Below are 23,150 nucleotides of genomic sequence, written 5' to 3' on the forward strand. Positions count from 1 at the left end.
CCCCCCACTATGGATATCAAAATCCACGGATGCTCAAGTCTCTTATAACTTGGTGTAGTATTTGCATATAACCTGTAAATCCTCCCATATACTTTAAATCATCTCTAGATTACTTATAATACCTAATACATATAAATGCTATATAAATACAGTGTAACTGCTTTGGAAACAGCTGCCAGCATGTGGCAAATTCAAGTTTTGCTTTTTGGAACTTCCTGGAATTTAAAAAATATACATTTTAAATATTTTGGTTGAATCCACGGATGCAGAACCAGCGGATGCAGAGGGCCGATTGTACTGACCCATTACCCTACATTTTCAAACTCTACCAAGAAAAAATGTATAAACCATGTTATCTCATTGCTCTCATAAAAAAAAAAAAATCATACAGAGGGAAAACGAAATTTAATAAACATTTGTGGACAAGATGAATCAAAGGATTCATGTTTTATTATTATCTCTAGTCTGGATGAACAGAACTTCAATAGTTGATGCCCGTGCATGAACCTAAGTTCAAACCAGTGACAGATACTAACCAGCTCATCATCCGCCTTCGACAGCTTATTTAAGTCAGTGAATCTTATAAGCCAATTGTATTTTCATTTCACTACTCTTACTGCTAGTGCCCAATATGCAGCTTGTATTAGTTACCAGTTTTTAAGACATATGTCAAATAACTGGGGAATGTGCATTTATTGTTCTTCTGAATGTACTTTTAGATATCAATTGTGGGAAATATGATTTGGATGAATGACGTTTATCATAACTTACTTCCCACAGAATTCCACAAATTGTCTTGACATAAAAGAATGATTAATGGCAATAGTCTATTTTATTCTATTACTACTCCCATCTTTCTTTGTTCTGAGAGCCATTCAAATATACAAAATGTAGCCAATAGAATAACCGAGGCAACAATTAACATTAGATTGTAAAATGCAGCTAGAGGTTAATTTTGCTTTATACTTTTTTGCTAGATGAGAAATTAAACTTTACCTCTCTGTCATATATATGTAGTCTGAAACCTCTGCCACACGAAGTTTTAGCAAAATCAGATATGGCACTTCAAAAAAAAAGGAAGACCTTAAGGATCCATATTTCAAATGTTCCGCTAACTAGATAAGCACTAATGAAAGAAATAAAGACTACATTTCAATATATTCTAAAATACTGATTCTAAAATACTGATATTTAATCAGTGTATTCCATTAAAAAAAAAGTTCAATAACATTCTCTGAGATAGTACCTGGAAGAAATATATTTAAGACCAAAATACCCCAAGGGCTTTATTATTTCTTGAGGCCATTATTTTTTTTTAAACCAAGGGACAGTATCTTTCAATTTAGAAAATCAAGTGCTTCACCAACCCTACAGACCACAGCAGGACCCTTATCCAGAGTGACTGCCTGCATCTTAAACAAACGATCGAGGTGGTGGGGGAAAAAAAGCCACCTGACATTTGGAAAGTAAAGCTATTTCACATAAATTATATAACACAACATATCAGGTAAGTAAAGCAAGTATTTGCTTTGAAGCTCAAGGACTTGTCCAAGGGCACACAGTTAGCTAATAAAGGCAAGTACCAGAAATAGAAGACACCAGGTATTTTTTACCCAATCTGGTAATTTTCCTACCTACATACAGTTAATACACCAAACATGAAAAAAGTTCAAAGTGACAAGAGGAACCATCTATCCCAATTATAATTTAATGTTAGGTTAGTTCTGCTTAAGAATGACAGGGATTGCCATTTTATCAGAATCATAACTGCCCTGAGAATGTCTTAGAAATAAAGACCAATATCACGTGAGTGCATATTCACATAAAAAACACCCCTTTTTCATTTTTATTTTGAAAGCCAAGAGAACTGCATAAGTTACAGCCAGTAACAGCCAGCACAGCCAGTGTTCTATCAGAAAAAGTTTTTCTGATTCTCAAACACAGGAATGTTCCTGGTGCTTCCACAACAAATTGCCTAACGTTGAATGCTTGATTCTCTACATTCTTCTCTGGAAACAACCATCTGGACAGTCTACCTACCAGCTCTGTGAGACCACCGACTTCTCCCATCTTTTGCCTTTGCTTCCACTATATCCTTTATCCTACAGTATCTTTCTTCCCATCTTCTATCACTCGAATTCCTACTCACTGATCAAGGTTGGGCTCGGATGTCACTATCTTCCCAGTAAATTACACTTTTTGCCAAGATCGTGCAAAGTTCTTTGTAACTATCACAGCCCTTACTTTATCCTACGTTATATTCGCGTTAGTGGTTTGGGACTCCTAGACTTTTAGCTCCTACATGTATGAGCTGCCTTAAACTTAAATTAAAATCTTTCACCCTCAGTGGCACCTAGCCAAGTAGAGACTAAAAAAAAATCTGCTGTCCAGCTGGGCATGGCGCACTGAAGCCCCCACGGCTGTCCCCACCGTGCTCTCCGGACACTGTGCAAGCACTGCACCCCGACACCAACTTCCCTGCCCACGGCTCTGCCCTGCCATGTTATCAGTGGTCTCGCAACAGCCCTGTTTCCCAACCTGGCCCGCTGGGATCCTGTTCCTCTCGGGCAGCCTTCCCACCTGGCTTAACTGTCTTTTCAGTAAGGCCTGATTCATCAGATTGTTGAGTTTTAAAATTTATATCAACATTAAGAGTTGAGCAAAGGGTGGAGAAATTTAAACTCGGGCAAGATCCGTGTTTCTTTTTTACAGTGCCAGATTGGTACCATTATTATGGATAAACCACACATTAAGGACAAATGGAGATAGTAACACTTGCTGATATAAACACACAAGAAGGCATTATTTTCAGAGTGACTCAACATTTCTTAACAAGTGTACCCCCACTAGTTTAGAACAATAAAGTTATAAAAATACTTCATGAAAACTGTAAGTTAAAACACCAAATTATTACAGGAACTTAAATTCTTGTGCTGTTTTTCCACATCTGAATTTAGTTAAGATATAATTCAAATAAGCAAAGCACTACCCAGCAAGTGATTCACACACTCTTATGACTATTCATTAAAGAACCCATCCACAGGCATGAATGCCTCCTTTTCTAGAAGAAATATACATAATATACTCAAGGCCTCAGGCCTGAAGATTTATATTTCCAACCTGGTGGCTATTTTTTGTTCCATGTAACAGTCCTATTTTTTCTCCTCTAAGAGACAAATACCACTTTCAGGGAAAAGCTGAAAAGGAGAAAAAGAGGTCTGCAATTTGAATTATAAAAATACAGATCGTGCAATTATGTGACCATACCTCCTCAACACACCTTCAATGAATTAGCCATTTTTTAATCTTTTAAAATCACTGCCTAAGAGAAAACAAATTCAGAGAATTCTTTAAAATCAAAAGCAACTGCTAATAATATGATAATAAAAGCCCTGGAGTTATAGCCTCCATTACCCAAATGGTCCACTTTTACCTTGTTTCGCTCCCGTTCCCTCTGTTGGAGCCTACAGACCGAGTCTGTAGCTGCTTGCACTGAAATAAAACAGAGAGTGGGTTTTCAATCAGCAGCCCTTGTCCAAGGAGAAACTAACCTGGATTAAAACAAAAACAAAAAACAACACTTGGACTGTTTTAGATCTCAAGAAACTATGCAAAAAAAAGCTGGTATTATTTTGGTCATGGTAGGGTGGCTAAAAGGGGGGAAAAAGTATTCAGGATGTCATAATGAGAACCACTATCACTTGTGAGCTTTGAGCTGCAAGCCAAGGGCATTCAGTACTAATTCCAATGACAAGTTGTCATCAATGACCTCAGAATTCTCTAAAAAGATATAAAACACCTGATAAATGTTATCATTCCATTCTGATGGATGTAGACTTTACAGAGTCTCTCTGATTCATTAACTTCCCCTGCCCCTTCCTCACTGGTACCCCTGCTCTCTTGCAGGCAGGACTTGATACCCAGAATGCTTCGACGACTTTCTACTATTCTTCTCACCTCTTCTAATTCATCCTGGCTGCCACTGCCAGATTCAGGTTTCTCTGGACTGCTTTCTTTTGAGTCATTTCCCTTTTGTAATGACTTAAAATTGCTAGTAATAATTATTGTAGTTATTTGCTGAGTATTACTATGTGCCAAGAAGTGTGCTAAGTACTTTCCATGTATTACTCCTCTTAATTCCACTTTCCTACTAAGTGAGGATCACTATCCCATTTTACAGATTTTTGTCATCTGTAAAAATCTGAGGCACAAACACAGTGAAACATCACTCAAGGAGGTAATACGGCTAACAGGCGCAGAAAGCAGGACTTAAAATCAGACCCCTGACCCTAAGACTCGGCTCTTACCTTCAGGGCTCTACCTCTCTTATAATCTCAACAATGAAACTGGTTTTAATCCATCAGTTGTTCAAGCCTCTTCCTTTACCCGATCCGTTTTATTTCTGTACACAAACGTTTTCACTTACTTCGCTGGTTGGTGTGTGGGCTAAGAGTCAGCCTTCCTCAGTCAAACCTTGAGGTGAGCTTGAGTTACGCGTGTGACTGCCCTTGGGCTCGTGTGCTCGCTCCTGCATGCGGCCGTCTGTCAGGTATTTACTGAGCGTTTGCTATGTGCCAGGTGCTACTGCTGCTGCTCCTAATCTCTCAGAACCTTAGTTCCTCATTTGTAAAATGAACATAACAACTAATAAGAGGGCTTCAGAATGGACATGAGAAAAGCATGAGATAGTATGCTTAAAAATAACTGAAAGATTAATCATAAAAGCCACTCAGAGCAGTTCTTCACACATGGTAAGCAGTCAAGAAATGTTACTGTGGCTATTATTCTATGCACTGTCCTCTCCCTACTGAAAGTGCTTTCCTTATTCCTTTCCTCTAATTAAAATGTTTACGTGTTTCAAAAGCCCAGTTCAAGGTTTAGTGCCTTCATAAAGCCCTCCAGTTGAATCCTTTCCCTATAAGGATTTTCTCTTATTTGAAATTCTTTAACCAGGTATGTGTATATCCCACCACTTTATCTTGCATTTGCTTTAAACAATTTTACCCAGTTGTTTCACAATTACGCCTTTCTACCCCACTCAACCCAGCCCCAAGTTCAAAGTTCCACACAGGGCAGGGGCTGTGACTTCTCTTTCAGAAAAATGTTAGGCCCCTCCCTGAGAGAGTATGACAAAGGGGAGGGTTCAGCTTTTAAAAAGTCATGTTTTTATCAGTAACCATTAATTTTAGTCACATCAAAGATAACACTTTAGTACTAAAAATTGAGGTTCCCAATCATTGTTTGTTCTAATAGAAAAGTTGAAAACACAACAAAATAGGAGTTGATTAGCTCTGCCTTCTTTCTGTGGTATATTAATATTACATCATCTCTCCCGAGTGGTGGTTCTATCATTTCCTGTATTTTTTTTTTTTCTTGGCTCTGAACATAACTCTTAAAAAACCCATTTTGTGGTCTTTGGGTGCTTCATCATTTTCAGATCATTCTGGGCTTCATCTAAAAGAAGAGTTACAGGACTATGATATTTATATGTTGTCATTTGTTATATACTTTAAAAATTTAATTAGAACACATCGGACAAAGGCACACTTTAGTTCCTTCTCAGGATTATCTTTGTACTTAGAATATCCGTTTTTAGAAATTTCAGTCCCTGAAATTTTTCATTCTTTATCCACATGATAAAAAAGGTTTGCTTTCTGAATTTAATGAAATCTGCTCTTCTAAAATCTAAGAAAATCACGTAACTACCCTTTCTTCCCCTTTCTTCACAAGCAGAGACCCCAAGAGGAAAAGGGCCACGTATCTAACCCTATCGCTTCTACACCACATGTTGGTCATTCCTGACTCAGTAGGAAGCCACTTCCCCAGCTGTCTCAGTGTCCCAGGAGGCTATACTGACTTTAAGGAGTTAGGAATTCATCAAATTATTTTCTCTAAACCAAAAGGTGACTTGAGGAGATTAGCACCATACACAGTAATTGTGACATGCAACAGCTAGCAGTGTCCCTGTGTCCTCACATAAGAGAGAAACAAATTCATTGTGTCACAGTGTGTATGTGTAAACCACAAATACACACCTCAGAAAGTAGCTCTGGTTTGGTATTAGGAGCAGATGTTGGCTGAATTCTCATTCATTCATTTCAATGAACAAATAGTGTGTACAGACGGAAAAGATGTCCCAGAACCAAGCCGTAGGGCACCCCAACGTCAAAAGTCAAGGAGAGAAGTGAAAACTAACAAAGCAGACTGAGAAGGGGGAGCCTGTGCTGTAGGAGAAAATCCAGGAGAAAAGGCGGACTCTCGTTATGACCTCTTCTGCAGGACCGTCATTCTGAAGTTCAAAGAGCTTGAGCTCTGGCAGCAGAGGCACTAAGTCTGCATGGCGGTTCCTCCAACTATTAGGGAGAACCATGGATGTTAAAACACTTTCAGTTTCCTCAACTATAAATGTGTTGGGAAGAGGGTGATAAATATTTACTTTACACAGTTAAGATGGTCAATGAGGAAAATACAGGTAAAAAATCTAACTAGTCAAGTGCTATTAAAAATTAGTATTTTAAGTCATAATGAGTTCTTAAAGTTTTCTAGCTACAGAGGGAGAGTGAAGCAAAATCAGACAAACTTAGCCCCCTAAGTACCTTATAAAATAAATTAACAGTTTTTTAAAAAGGTAAAAAAAAATCCATCATTTACTGAACAACGAGGAATTATATAATTATATTTAAACTTTGAAAAGTGGTGGCGAAGGACTTCCCTGGTGGTGCAGTGGTTAAGAATCCACCTGCCAATGCAGGGGACACGAGTTCCAGCCCTGATCTGGGAAGATCCCACATGCCGTGGAGCAACTAAGCTCGTGCACCACAACTACTGAGCCCATGAGCCACAACTACTGAAGCCCCGCGCACCTAGAGCCCGTGCTCCACAACAAGAAGCCACCGAAATGAGAAGCCCGTGCACCACAACGAAGAGTAGCCCCCGCTCGCCGCACCTAGAGAAAGCCCGCACGCAGCAACGATGACCCAACGCAGCCAAAAATAAATAAATAAATAAATAAATTTATTTTTAAAAAGTGGTGGCCAAGAATAGGAACACAGAGTCTATAAAGAACTGAGTCTCCTGACCTCACCATAACCACTCCAACCCCAAAAAAATGAGAAAAAGAAAATGGACTGGGACTTCCCTGGTGGTCTAGAGGTAAAGAATCCACCTTCCAGGGCTTCCCTGGTGGTGCAGTGGTTGAGAGTCCGCCTGCCGATGCAGGGGACGCGGGTTCATGCCCCGGTCCGGGAAGATCCCACATGCTGTGGAGCGGCTGGGCCCATGAGCCATGGCCGCTGAGCCTACGCGTCTGGAGCCTGTGCTTCGCGACGGGAGAGGCCACAACAGTGAGAGGCCCGCGTACCGCAAAAAAAAAAAAAAAAAAGATGTTGGGAATGATATTCACCAAAGTTAAAAAGCAATGGTTATCTTGAGGCAATTAAAGTGATTTCTTGCTTCTTTTTCTTTCTTATTTTCTTCTTTATTTCTACTTTCTTATTACTTAGGCATGTATCCTTTTGTTTAAATAATAAAAAATAAAGTCACTGCTCTTAAAATTTAGTTAATTTGAATGAGGAATAACCTAAAGGCTTTCTGTCCTTCTTAGCCTCTAAAATCAAAGGCTGGGTCCTCAATGCTAAGCAAGATCTTGAGACAACAAACGTGGTGAAGTTTACGCGTCTATGAAATAAATAATAAGTAGAACATAGACACTAGGATGAGAAAAACGTACTTTACGGGTTACTCTTATGTACCCTCCTAGAGCTCTCACTTACTTTTTGTGTTTTTTAAGGAACCACAGGTGAGTTTTGGTTCTGAAGCCTCTGCTCATCCAATGCTAAGACACTCAGCTAGGATTCTGTAACCGTCTCCATCCAAACAAGCCGAGACGTCTCCCCCTTAATGCTCCACAGTTGCTCACTTTTGTGCACAACGATGGACCAATAGCTTAAGATCCACACCACCGAGTTCTAAGATTCTCAGCCAACCACACGCCCAGCTCAGTCCTCAAACATGCAGAGAAGAGATAAATGAGACAGATCTACTAACAGGCACAAAACAAAACTCAACTGTCACTAACCTTGTAAAGTATTAGTTAGATCAGAGTATACTGCCTAGATAAACTCACTTTTATAAGCAAGCCAGCGCCATGGCTCAAAATGTAAAGTTTTTAAACATGAAATCCTGCAGGAACAACAGCTGGGCCAATTTTTAAAACTACATTGGCTCTAAAAGCAGATAATCATCTCCATTATCCCCGTTAGGCTCATGATAATAGCTACAAGGAAATACTTAGGCTGGAGCCTACTGAGGAAGCCATTCCTGCTTCTAGCAACAAAATTAACTCCAAAGCCACCGCCATGTCTCTAATGCTAACAATAAGGTAGTCCTCAGAGGTTAAAACTTTCATTATTACTTCACATTCTGTGTGCTTTAATTCTTTCTTTTAGCAGAATACATTTACAGTCTGGCTTCCCTGTTACCTGTAAAACTTTTCTATTTCATTGTGAAGACTATACTTTTGGCATGAGGCCTCACGTCAGAAATAGCTTTGGCCCAAGAACAAAACAAGTCAAAACAACCATTCACAGTTTTCTTTTTCTTACTAAGTTTTATCCAATATTTTTTTATATACTCAAAGTGTGTACAAGGAAAGTTATAAGTACATCTCAAAAGTAAACATAAGCATTTCTATCAATAATAATTTGAGTTTTACTTTTACTGTAATGACTAGAAAGCTTGTCAAGTGATGGTTGAACGAACAAGGGTGTGTTTGCAGTTACCATGCAAAGCCTGAAGTCAATTCTAGACTCTTTGCTCTTCTACTCAAAGAAACCAAATGTGATTGTGGGAGGTCTGTCCTCTCCAAGCTCCTGAGCATCAGAGGACCCAGGCTAACCTGGACTTGCACACATACTCTTACGTAACTCAGTCATTAACCAAGCCCCCCTGCTACCTTCCCTCACGGGACATTACATTACCCTCCAGTTTTGCTATTTTCTCCCCAGAAAGATATTGTTTCATGTTGCCCTCCATCGTTATCTACCAGCATCATTTGTCCTTGGACAAACTGAACAGTGTCAATATGGATCTGAGAAGTGCTGAGTTTCTGATACACCTCTAATTTTAAACTCAGTTACTAATAAAACTTTTATTTTATAGTTTAATATGTTTAATAAATATCTTTTTAAGCAAACATCTCTCCATGTTAAAATATTTTGCTTAATGAAAAAAGTGATAAAACATAAACGTTTTTGACAGGTTTTTTTTTTTTTTTAGTTAAAAACTCTAGTATCCTGTTTGAAAAAGAAGCTTCATTTCATATCCTAATTACTGGTCATCAAACTTTTTCTTATGAATAAGTTTTTTTTTTTTAAGGTAAAAAATGTTTCGATTGTCTTACATCCTAGAAGGATTATCTTGTGCACCCATCTTGCTTTGGAGATTAATGCTCTTAGCATCAAGGGCAACACACACTAACTGCTAGATAAGCACTTTATCTGTGACTTCCCTCTCCTGGCTCCCGCTTAAGAATTCTCTCTCCATCTCTCAGCAAATACTCATGGACATCCATTTTGGCAGAGCATGCATCTGAAATAAAGCAATATAAAAAAATCTCTGGCTTACATCTCTGGAGAACTTGGTTTAAGTTGTCTTGCATTGTTTCCCTACACGTGGGAAGAGTATGTTCATTTGTTTCATGGATCATATTCTTCAAATTTTCAAGAACTCGCATTTCTCGAAGACCACGTTTTTCCTATTAAAAGAAAGTAAACAGCTAGTACATATTGTGTCTTAAATCTTAGTAATTACTTTCTGGGATTTCCACCCAGGTTTTGGTTATGTTATTACCTACTACTGAAATTTACCCAGCCTTCTTCTAATTATTTGGCAATAAATGAGGTCACAACCTGGAGGCATCTTTTTAAATTATGAAATGCTTCAAAAGTTGCAATGTAATATTTTTATACCTATGTTTAAAAATGGGCACGAGGGGGGCTTCCCTGGTGGCGCAGTGGTTGAGAGTCCGCCTGCCGATGCAGGGGACATGGGTTCGTGCCCCGGTCCAGGAGGATCCCACATGCCATGGAGCGGCTGGGCCCGTAAGCCATGGCCGCTGAGCCTGCGCGTCCGGAGCCTGTGCTCCGCAACGGGAGAGGCCACAACAGGCCCGCATACCGCAAAAAAAAAAAAAAAAAATTGGGCATGAGAAATACTAAAAGAACAAGAAGAGACCTAGACTCCATGTATTTCAACTGTGGCAAAGAAAGAAATGATCTGGTTTTAAATTTGATTTTGTTGTTCTTACCATCATAAAGCTTCTATTATTATGCTCTGTATTTTTCATCTGATTCCAGATTTCTCAACTAAAAATGTGTTGTAAAAGTAATAGTATGTGGGAACTTCCCTGTACAGAAAAGAGTTAACACTGAGTGCCTGAGACCTCCTCCTTACAAAGGCCTGCCTGCAAGGTTGGCCTTCGGCTGGGGGCTGGGAACTTGACCAGAAAACAGCTCTCATGGAGGTGTAAGACACCTCTTTCCTTCTGGGAGTCTGGAATTTTGATACGCGCTAGGCAGTGTGTGCCTACTTGTCCAGTCCCCAATAAGAACCATGGACCCCCAGGTTCAGACGAGCTTCCCTGGGAGACACTATTTCATGCGTGTTGTCACAACTCACTGCTGGGGGCATCCCTGGAAGTTTCTGCCTGGCCTCCTATAGAGTCTCCCCATGTACCTGTTCCCTTTGCTGATTTTGCTCTGCATCCTTTTGCCATAACAGAGTTCAGCCACCAGTACAACCACTTGCTGAGTCCTGTGAGTGACCAATGAACCTGGGGGTGGTCTTGGGGACCCCCAGCCCATCCCCCCTTCAGAAAGCTGAGCTTGAACCACCCTTCCACTTGGGTGGGCTAAACTTAGTGACCTGCTTCCAAAGAATAGAGCAGGGAATGAGAAAAATATTAACTTTACAGTGGAGTCAATGAAGGTGACCTCATCAGTGATGTCATGGTGACAGCACGCACCTCCCAATGTAATGTGACAAGAAAGGCACTTTAACCTCTCTGGTACTCTTTCCCAAAGCCCAGAAACCCAGTATAATCTTAGGAAGAACAGCAGACAAACCCAGATTGGGGGACATTCTACAGGATACTGCCCAGGACTCAAGACTGTCAAGATCAAGAAAAACAAGGAAAGACTGAGAAACTGTCACAGACCAAAGAGGACTAGACAGACATGACAATTAAATGCAGTGTGGTGCCCTGGATTACATCCCGGAACAGGAAGAGGACGGCAATGGAAAAACCGGTGAAATCCAAATAAAGTCTGGTGCTTCATTAGCAGTAATGTATCAATGTCAGTTTCTTAGTTTTTACCAATGTAGTATGGTAATTAATGTAAAACATTAACAACGGGAGGGGACTTCCCTGGTGGCGCAGTGGTTAAGAATCCACCTGCCAATGCAGGGGACATGTTCGAGCCCTGGTCCAGGAAGATCCCACATGCCGTGGAGCAACTAAGCCCATGCGCCACAAGCCTGCGCTCTAGAGACCGCGAGCCACAACTACTGAAACCCGTGCACCTAGAGCCCGTACTCAACAGCAAGAGAAGCCAGTACAATGAAAAGTCCTCACATCACAATGAAGAGTAGCCCCCGCTCACCGCAACTAGAGAAAGCCCACACGCAGCAACGAAGACCCAACGCAACCTAAACAAACAAACAAACAAACAAAACAAAACAAAACAAGGGGGGGTGAGACGTATAGGAGACCTCTGTACTACCTTAGTAACTTTACTGTAAACCTTAAAATAATACAAGACGAAAAGTTTACTTTAAAAAGGGTGGTAAACTTGATTGTAAGGAAATAATGTTAGTTACTGGGGGTTTTGTTTTGAACCATTCTTATGGAGCAGCTGTGGTCAGATTTTTACTCGAATTTTTCCATAATAAAAAATTTTAAACTTATACAAAAGTTGAGAGAGAATGAAAGAATGAATCCTCATGTACTGATCACCAAGCTTCAACTTGTGGCTGACTTTGTTCCCCCTGTAACACTCCGTACAGGCCCCTACCCACAATCCTAGATTCTTTTAAAGCAATATTTCAACATCTACCTTTAAAAAACAAGGATTCCTCTTTAAAAATAAAAAATAAAAAAAAATAATGAAACCACAGCACCCTTCCCCTCTCCCATTTCCTCCTCCCCTTGCCCCAACCCGCCCACTCACTCTCTTTCTCAACAATAATTCTTCAATACTAAATATCAACAAAGTACTCACATTACCTCAAATATCCCAAAGTTTCCTTCTATACCCCAGTTCGTTTAGACCAAAACCTAAATAATATTCATACACTGCAACTGGTTAATATGCTTCCTAAATCCTTTTTAATCCATAGATTTCCCTTCCATTTTTTGTCCACCTTGCAACTTACTGAAAAAAAGCGAGTCATCTGTTCTGCACAGTTTCCCACAATCTGTTTTTTAACTGAATGAATCCTAATGGTGTGATTTAAGATATCCTTTTGTCTCTTCTCTCTCCTGTAAATTAGTAGTTAGAACTAGAGGGCTGATCAGATTCACGGTTTGTTTTGTTAAATTGTTTGCAAGCGTATTTCAGAGGCAGAGATTGGTTCAAGATGGCAGAGCAGAAGGACGTGTGCTCGCTCCCTCCTGTGAGAGCACCGGAATCACAACTAACAGCTGAACAGTCATCAACAGGAAGACACCGGAACTCACCAAAAAAGATACCCCACATGCAAAGACAAAGGAGAAGCCGCAATGAGATGGTAGGAGGGGCGCAATCACAGTAAAATCAAATCCCATGACCACTCGGTGGGGGACTCACAGACTGGAGAACACTTACACCACAGAAGTCCACCCAAAGGAGTGAAGGTTCTGAGCCCCACGTCAGGCTTCCCAACCTGGGAGTCCGGCAACAGAAGGAGAAATTCCCAGAGAATCAGACTTTGAAGGCTAGTGGGATTTGATTGCAGTAGTTCGACAGGACTGGGGGAAACAGAGACTCCACTCTTGGAGGGCACACACAGCAGTGTGCGCATCAGGATCCAGAAGTAGTGACCCCATAGGAAACTGAACCAAACCTACCTGCTAGTGTTGGAAGGTCTCCTGCAGAGGAGGGGGTGGCTGTGGCTCACTGTGGGGACAAGCAAACCGGCGGCAGAAGTTCTCGGAAGTACTCCCCTTGGCGTGACCCCTCCCAGAATCCGCCATTAGCACCACCAAAGACCCTGGGTAGGCTCCAGTGCTGGGTCGCCTCAGGCCAAACGACCAACAGAGAGGGAACCCAGCCCCACCCATCAGCAGACAAGCGGATTAAAGTTTTACTGAGCTCTGCCCACCAGAGCAATGCCCAGCTCTACCCACCACCAGTCCCTCCCGTGAGGAAGCTTGCACAAACCTCTTAGATAGCCTCATCCACCAGAGGGCAGACAGCAGAATCAAGGAGAACTATAATTCTGTACCTTGTGGAACAAAAACCACATTCACAGAAAGATAGACCAAATGAAAAGACAGAGGACTTTGTACCACATGAAGGAACAAGATAAACCCCAGAAAAACAACTAAATGAAGTGGAGATAGGCAACCTTCCAGAAAAAGAATTCAGAATAATGACAGTGAAGATGATCCAGGACCCTGGAAAAAGAATGGAGGCAAAGATAGAGAAGACGCAAGAAATGTTTAACAAAGACCTAGAAAAATTAAATAACAAACAACTAGAAGAATTAAAAAACAAACAAACAGAGATGAACAATACAGTAACTGAAATGAAAAACACACTAGATGGAATCAATAGCAGAATAACTGAGGCAGAAGAACGGATAAGTGACCTGGAAGACAGAATGCTGGAATTCACTGCTGCGGAACAAAATAAAGAGAATGAAAAGAAATGAAGACAGCCTAAGAGACCTCTGGGACAATATTAAATGCACCAACATTGGCATTATATGGGCCCCAGAAGGAGAGGAGAGAGCGAAAGGACCCGAGAAAATATATGAAGAGGTAACAGTGGAAACCTTCCCTAACACGAGAAAGGAAATAGCCACCCAAGTCCAGGAAACTCAGAGTCCCAGGCAATATAAACCCAAGGGGAAACACGCCAAGACACACAGTAATCAAACAGACAAAAATTAAAGACAAAGAAAAATTATTAAAAGCAACAAGGGAAAAACAACAAATAACATACAAGGGAACTCCCATATTGTTAACAGCTGACTTCTCAGCAGAAACTCTACAAGCCAGAAGGGAGTGGCACAATATATTTAAAGTGATGAAAGGGAAGAACCTACAACCAAGATTACTCTACCTGTCAAGGGTCTAATTCAGATTCAACGGAGAAATCAAAAGTTCTACAGACAAGCAAAAGCTAAGAGAATTCAGCACCACGTAACCAGCTCTACAACAACTGCTAAAGGAACTTCTCTAAGTGGGAGACACAAGAGAAGAAAATGACCCACAAAAAACAAACCCAAAACAAAAAAGAAAATAGTAATAGGAACATACATAACGATAATGACCTTAAATATGAATGGATTAAGTGCTCCAACCAAAAGACACAGGCTTGCTGAATGGATAGAAAAACAAGACCCACATATATAATGTCTACAATAGACCCACTTCAGACCTAGGGACACATACAGACTGAAAGTGAGGGGATGGAAAAGATATTCCATGCAAATGGAAATCAAAAGAAAGCTGTAGTAGCAATACTCGTATCAGATAAAATAGACTTTAAAATAAAGAACGTTACAAGAGACAAGGAAGGACACTATATAATGATCAAGCGATCAATCCAAGAAGAATATAGGACAATTATAAATATATATGCACCCAACATAGGAGCACCTCAATACATCAGGTAAATGCTAACAGCTATAAAAGAGGAAATCGACAGTAACACAATAATAGAGGGACTTTAACACCTCACTTACACCAATGGACAGGTCATCCAGACAGAAAATTAATAAGGAAACCAAGCTTTAAATGACACACTAGACCAGATAAGAGTTAATTGATATTTATAGGACATTCAATCCAAAAACAACACATTACACTTTCTTCTCAAATACACACAGAACATTCCCCAGGATAGATCACATCTTGGGTCACAAATCAAGCCTCAGTAAATTTAGGAGAACTGATATCATATCAAGCATCTTTTCTGACCACAATGCTATGAGATCAGAAATGAATTACAGGGAAAAAAACGTAAAAAACACAAACACATGGAGGCTAAGCAATACATTACTAAAAAATCAAGAGATCACTGAAGAAATCAAAGAGGAAATCAAAAAATACCTAGAGACAAATGACAATGAAAACACAATGATCCAAAACCTATGGGATGCAGCAAAAGCAGTTCTAAGAGGGAAGTTTATAGCTATACAAGCCTACCTCAAGAAACAAGAAAAATCTCAAATAAATAATCTAACCTTACACCTAAAGGAACTAGAGAAAGAAGAATAAACAAAACCTAAATGTAGCAGAAGGAAAGAAATCATAAAGATCAGAGCAGAAATAAATGAAATAGAAACAAAGAAAACAATAGCAAAGATCAAGAAAACTAAAAGCTGGTTCTTTGAGAAGATAAACAAAATTGATAAGCCATTAGCCAGACTCCTCAAGAAAAAGAGGGAGAGGGCTCAAATCAGTAAAATTAGAAATGAAAAAAGAAAAGTTACAACAGACACCGCAGAAATACAAAGCATCATAAGAGACTACTACAAGCAACTCTATGCCAATAAAATGGACAACCTGGAAAAAATGGACAAATTCTTAGAAAGGCATAACCTTCCAAGACTGAACCAGGAAGAAATAGAAAATATGAAGAGACCAATCACAAGTAATGAAATTGAAACTGTGATTAAAAATCTTCCAACAAACAAAAGTCCAGGACCAGGTGGCTTCACAGGTGAATTCTATCAAACATTTAGAGAAGAGCTAATAACACCCATCCTTCTCAAACTCTTCCAAAAAATTGCAGAGGAAGGATCACTCCCAAACTCGTTCTATGAGGCCACCATCACCCTGATACCCAAACCAGACATTACAAAAAAAAAGAAAATTGAAGACCAATGTCACTGATGACTATAGATGCAAAAATCCTCAACAAAATACTAGCAAACAGAATCCAACAACACATTAAAAGGATCATACACCACGATCAAGAGGGATTTATCCCAGGGATGCAAGGATTCTTCAACATATGTAAATCAATTTGATACACCATATTAACAAACTGAAGAATAAAAACCATATGATCATCTCAATAGATGCAGAAAAAGCTTTGGACAAAATTCAACACCCATTTATGATAAAAACTCTCCAGAAAGTGGGCACAGAGGGAACCTACATCAACATAATAAAGGCCATATACGACAAAACCACAGCAAATGGAGAAAAACTAAAAGCATTTCCTCTAAGATCATGAACAAGACAAGATGTCCACTCTCACCATTACTATCCAACATAGTTTTGGAAGTCCTACCCACGGCAATCAGAGAAGAAAAAGAAATAAAAGGAATACAAATTGGAAAATTAAAAAACTAAAAATAGAACTACCATATGACCCAGCAATCCCACTACTGGGCATATACCCTGAGAAAACCATAATTCAAAAAGACACATGCACCCCAATGTTCACTGCAGCACTATTTACAATAGCCAGGTCATGGACGCAACCTAAATGCCCAGTGACAGACGAATGGATAAAGAAGATGTGGTACATATATACAGTGGAATATTACTCAGCCATAAAAAGGAATGAAACTGAGTCATTTGTAGAGACCTGGATGGACCTATAGTCTGTCATACAGAGTGAAGTCAGAAAGAGAAAAAACAAATATCATTTATTAACGCTTATATGTGGAATCTAGAAAAATGGTACAGATGGACCAGTTTGCAAGGGAGAAACTGAGACACAGATGTAGAGAACAAACGTATGGACATCAAGGGGGGAAAGTGGGGAGGGGGTGTGTATGTGGTGGTGTGATGAATTGGGAGATTGGGATTGACGTATGTACACTAATATGTATAAAATAGATAGCTAGTAAGAACCTGCTGTATAAGAAAAGTAAAATAAAATTAAAAAAAAAAAAGGAATATTTCAGAGGTGGGCTGTGCACTTTCAACAGGATGTTGGTAACATTCCGTATTCATTTATCAGCAGGAATACTTCCGTAAAGAGAAACTTCCCCTCGACAACTATTTGGTTACTCTGAGATATGCTCATATGAAAGGCAGAATAAAACATTTGATTATTTCTCTTTATTCACCGGTTTCAAAAATAATGGTTTGGTTTCCTAAACTTGCTAAAGGTTTCTTTTTTGTATGTTTCCACGCATTCCTATGACTCATAGGAATATCTGAAGTTTTTAACCCATTGCAGTATTTGTCCTCCCTGATGCTGAAATCATCCTATTTCCAGGGAGAGCCTATTTATAAACCTTGGCTCTGGAATGCTTCAGTCCAAACCCCAGTGCTCCTTAGTAGCTTCTTTGCTTTCTAGTTCGACCTGATGCTCCAGGCTCTTCTTGTCCATTTCCTGACCCAGACTTGGAATCAGCAGGTCTCTAAACACCACTGGTATTAGGAGACTGAGCACTAAGGGTCAGTCATCATTTCTAGCCCTTTGAGTGGACAAGGCTAGGAAATAGGTATTTTTGTGAAAAGAAAATAAACATCTTAAATTCACATTCATAATCAAACTTAAATTCAGGGGACTTCCTTGGTGGCTCAGTGGTTAAGAATCCGCCTGCCAATGCAGGGGACACGGGTTCGAGCCCTGGTCTGGGAAGATCCCACATGCCGCGGAGAACTAAGCCCGTGCACCACAACTACTGAGCCTGCGCTCTAGAGCCCACGAGCCACAACTACTGAGACTGCGCGCCTAGAGCCCGCACACCGCAACGAACAGAAGCCCCTTCTCACCACAACAAGAGAAAGCCAGCGCACCACAACAAAGACCCAACACAGCCAAAAATAACTAAATAAATGTATTTTTAAAAAACCCTTAAATTCGGGACTACAGGATTTTTAATTACCCTCCTGTCTTTATGTTTCTTTTTCAATTCTCAAAATACCAACAGAGTTACTCATTTGCTTTATCACCAAGTCAATGAAATAACAATACCAGTGCCAGAATTAACAAAATTACTGAAAATAATTTCAGGTTGTTTTTTTTTTTTTTAACTTTCTGTTCTGAAGGGTATTCCACTAGAAATGTACACAGTCAAATTACTGCGTTTTAAAGTTACCTGGAAGAATTTCTCTGCGTGGCAATGCCACCTTCTAGGAAAATAGGTTTGCTTTTTTACATGTTACTTGATTTTTAGGGATTGCTCCTTAAAATTTAATTCTCTTTTAAATTATGTAAAATATTTACACGGCTCCCAAACTACATCTAAAACTATATACATTCAAAAAAGTCTAGCTTCTATCACTATCTTTTGTATCCTATTCCCTCTATCACTCTCTTTAGATAATTATTTTTATCCTGCCATTGTCTTAACTATAAGGATATACATCCACATGTATACATAGATATATGTATGTGTACACAGATGCGTATATAAACATATATGTGTGTGTATATACACATTATGTATAAATATATTTCCACTCCTTCTTAAACAGAAACATGATATACAGACTTTTCTTATTTCACTTTGAGTCACGCTGATTAACACACACACACCCACAATGTATATAATCTTTCTCTATGTGGTCACGCGGTCTATTTGTTCTCTCTTTTGGGTAACTATTTCAGTATTTTAAAAAGTTGGCGTTTTTGTTCTCATGGTTATGTTTACACTAATACTTCTTACAATACCCCGGTCTCCACTCTGGCTACTGTCTGTTGGTTCCCTACTCTAAGCAATATTAGTATTAGGTGGTCACCTCTTCTGTCTCTAGCCTTTCCCTCTCCCTCAGAATCTAATCTGCAATAGCATCCTTTCCCTCCCAGTTAATACTGATAAGGCAACAACTGAGGACAGTCTCCTTTTCATATGCCCTTCCCTCTCCTTCCGTTTTCTGATAGGCTGTATCTACACGGGCAGAAGACAGAGCCACCGCTGAGCTTGCGTGTCCGGAGCCTGTGCTCCGCAACGGGAGAGGCCACAACAGTGAGAGGCCCGCGTACCGCAAAAAAAAAAAAAAAAAAGGAAGACTATAAACCAACATCTGTTTATTTGTTATATGAATATTATTTCTGGGGTGAAAATTCTCAGAGCAAAGCACAGCACCAATGAAGCTTGGTTTCTGATGTATAACACCCCATAAAATTACATATACAGTTAAGTGTTCTCAAGTTGAAATTAATAACAAGCGCTCAGGTAATGTGCTTCAAGACAGTGCCTGGCACTAAATGCTTCAAAATGTTAGCAACTGTTCATAATGTTAGTATAGTCACTGTAATATTTACGTTAAAGATGTAACGACAGTATTAGAGAGGAAATGAGGGGCCGATGTAATATTTAAAATTTTCTTTCCATCACAAAATGGTCAGTCCCACAATTTTTTTTTCTCACAAGTTTTAAAACCGTTATCATACATACGTGAATCTATTACATGCACATGGGATCGACTTCTTCCTGATATTTAATATTTAATACTCTGACAGCTACTCTTACAACCTAACAAAAATGAGATCAGATGTCAAATGAAATTCTTGCCTGTCCTGCCTTTTAAGAGATTTTATCTTTTTTTTTTTCTTCCGGTATGCGGGCCTCTCACTGTTGTGGCCTCTCCCGTTGCGGAGCATAGGCTCCGGATGCGCAGGCTCAGCGGCCACGGCTCACGGGCCCAGCCGCTCCGCGGCATGTGGGATCCTCCCGGACCGGAGCACGAACCCGTGTCCCCTGCATCGGCAGGTGGACTCTCAACCACTGCGCCACCAGGGAAGCCCGGGACTTTATCTTTTTATCAGTACAACTCACATTCAGACGCAGCAGTAAGAACCCTCACACCTCCTATAACTACTGTACTTATTTTAACAAATTTTTTTGCCTCAATTTTAATCAACATTTCCTCCATTTTTTCCCTATTTCTCTAACACCTATTTTTCTTTCTCAGTTCAAGTATCAGCCCCGCTTCTGAAGATTTCCCTCCCAGCTCAGCTGGGAGTTATCTCCTCTTCTGAGATTTCAATCACTTTGTGCTTATTTTATCATAATAATTTCACCATTACAATTTGTTCTCTGCAGACTGTAAATTCCTGAAGGTAGAGACTGTTTCGTATCTATTTTTGCGTATCCGGTGTGACAGACAGCTCTGGATCCATCCCCCTCCTCTCCTCCTCTCAACACCCAAATACCACGTGGCGGTAAACCTGCGCGTAACAGACACAGCTAGCCGTCGCCCCCCTGCCGTCCATTCTGCTGCATGAAGTGCACGCGCCATGGCTGGGCTCCCACAGCTACCCTGTGAGCGTGAGCCTGGGGTGAGGGCACCACGGTAGTGAGGAAGAAGGAAAAGCTGGAGGAAGAGCTGACGTCCTAGGGCTGCCACACCTGCCCCAGGCTCTGGCTGCCGTGAGAGGAAAGTAAGCACTTAGGAAAGCCACTCTCCTCAGGTGTCTGTCACTAGTGACCAAACACCTTCCTTATGATACACCAAGGTATTCAGGAACCAGTCAATAAAGCAGTCAGAGACTGAAGTTTGCTGAAGATGAGTTCGTGCAGGACTGCACAGCCCCTAAGCATTTCATAAACGCTGACCTGCACGGCCTCCCCTCTGTCCCACACGAGAGGGGCCCCAGCGTCTCTGCAGCTGGAAAGATAACAGTGCAGAAGATCATGCCTTTACTCGCTGACACAACCAGACAAGCTCACTGGAGGGGCCCTGCCGGGATCTCTGTTCATAGTATTTACTGGAATCGGGGGGAATAAAAGAGCTGTGTGCAGTTGGGAGCAGGACAGTCAACTGTCCTGAAATACTAACAATCACAAAAAGAGAGCTTAAAATATTATAATAGAAGGTCGATAATTTAAGTAATGCTGCCACCGTGTGGCACTTACTCCCTTCTTTTAGAAAGAAAATTTTATAAAGAAAAGGATTATCGTTGCTGTGTGCGTTAACTTTTAAAAATATATAAACTATAAACGAGTTTCCTTTTAAATGCTAGCCAGTTTTTCTTCAAGTGAACCACATTTAAGTGACCTAGAGAAGACAAAACTTAAGGACCTACTGTGTGGCACATGGAACCATATACAATATCATGTAATAACCTGTAATGGAAAAGAATCTAAAAAAGAATATACATATATATGTATGAGTATGCGTGTATATATATATATATATATATATATGTATAACTGAATCATTCTGCTGTACACCTGAAACATTGTAAATCAACTGTACTTCAATTTTTAAAAAAAAGACGAAACTTGTAGGAAGCCCTGACAGCTCTGCCTCCCCGTTCCTCCGGTCCAGCCGTGTGATGCTGGGGAAAGACCACTTTTATTAAATAGAGGATGTTTTTATTTGGGCCAAGATAGAAAAGAACGGTAAGTAATGCACATATCTATTCAAATCTAAATCTCTAAAATGCTCTCAGCTTTTCTCTCATAATTTGAGGGGAAAGGTTAGTATGTAACAGACAGAAAAGGTAGCCGAGCCTGACATACAGGAAAGCTTCCAGGAGGCACTAAAAAAGACGGACTGGGGAGGTGACTGCATGAAAGGACAGCATCAAGTACTTTTCAAGAAGAGGAGTCATGTGACCAATTAGCTGGCGAGAGCGCAAATGCAGCTGATGAAATATTTTTGAGCCCTTCAGAGACCATTCTTCAGTGACTACATGAGCCTGCCCTGCTGCATAAAGGCTGGGCCCGTCTGTCTTACTCAGGGATACAGCACTGGTTCCTGACATGAGGTCTCACACAAAATAAGTGCTGAAGACATTTTGTTTCACTTTCTATAATAAGCTTACATCTGTCATTCCCAGTGTGAAAATTTTATTCTTTAGTAAACATTTTCCTGAGATGTCTATGCCATTTGCTTAGCAAATCGCTGTTTTCCCTAAAGATATTAAAAACTGAACCAAAACTCAAAGTATTGCAAATTCTGAATACAATTTTAATTTGATTTTACTTGCTCCCATCTTTCTCTTAATAATAAGTTACCAACACCTGCCTAACATCGACATACCACGGAATTTAAAAAATGATACATTACTTAATCCTCACAAAAACTCTGCAGTATGTATTATTGTTCCCGTTTTAAAAAAGAGGAAACTAGGCCTTAATAAAGCAAATAATCACAGCTAGGAAGAGGGATACCAGGATTTGAGCCCAGATACGTCACACGTCCAGCTCCAAGGCCCATGTTCTTTTACGCTTCAGCACAGCCCTGTCTCCAAAGAGACCCTGGAGGGCTGAACAACGCGGAACCCAGGTAACTGCTCTCCTCTCAAGCACACTCCCCTCTTCTCTCGGCCCCAGTTAACAGAGGTGTTGGCTTCAAAAGGGAGTGAGCTCTTCAATATAACATATTCCGCAGCATAAATGAAATAACACTTCTTTCATCATCCATTCAAGACTCAGTCTTGCTTGTACAGCCCTTTCACAGGAACCACCTACATTATCTAATGAGCACTCAGCCACTAATCAGCTGTGTGACCTTCCACACATTTCTTTTCATCTCTGGGCTCAGTGAAGGGGGGTGGTGGGTGGGTGGGGTTAGATTAGAGAAGCCATCTTAATTCCAAAATTCTATGCTTCTTTTAATATAAAGTAGGCCTTTAGAGATACATTTACAAACTTTTTAAAAATAAAAGCTATTTCAAATTAACCAGATTGGCAAAAAAAAAAAAAAAAGATGACTTATGAAAGGATGTTGGAAAAGCCAGGTCTTAGGCCAAGCTCTGTTAATTGTGCTTTTGAATCATATTAAGTACCTACCCTACAATGCACAAGACATTCTTTCAGGCACTTTGAACACAACAGAGCATAAGAAAGGTTAAGTGTCTATATTCTAGGAAGGACAACGGGCAATAACTAAGCAAAAAGTAAGGAAAATACAGGTAATAATAAGAGCTCATGGAAGGCAGAATTCAAGATGGTCCCTGAGAGCACCACCCCTAGGATATACACACCTCTCAGTTATTCAGTGAAACCCTAACTGAGGTGCT

At 40.2% G+C, this 23,150-nt stretch overlaps 1 protein-coding gene across 1 annotated transcript in view; it reads right to left on the reverse strand.

Moving 5' to 3' along the window:
* Positions 1 to 23,150, reverse strand: part of BLOC1S5 (biogenesis of lysosomal organelles complex 1 subunit 5) — a 38,879-nt gene that overhangs the window by 9,245 nt on the left and 6,484 nt on the right. Inside the window, exons 3-4 of the mRNA XM_024742483.1 lie at positions 9,625 to 9,754; positions 3,434 to 3,492 (exon numbers count right to left, since the gene is read on the reverse strand). Coding sequence (XP_024598251.1) covers positions 3,434 to 3,492; positions 9,625 to 9,754 — 189 coding nt within the window. The remainder of the gene's footprint in view (positions 1 to 3,433; positions 3,493 to 9,624; positions 9,755 to 23,150) is intronic.

This window comes from Neophocaena asiaeorientalis, unplaced genomic scaffold (assembly GCF_003031525.2).
Source record: "Neophocaena asiaeorientalis asiaeorientalis breed wild unplaced genomic scaffold, Neophocaena_asiaeorientalis_V1.1 scaffold831, whole genome shotgun sequence".
In the NCBI taxonomy this organism is placed as follows: Eukaryota; Metazoa; Chordata; class Mammalia; order Artiodactyla; family Phocoenidae; genus Neophocaena; species Neophocaena asiaeorientalis.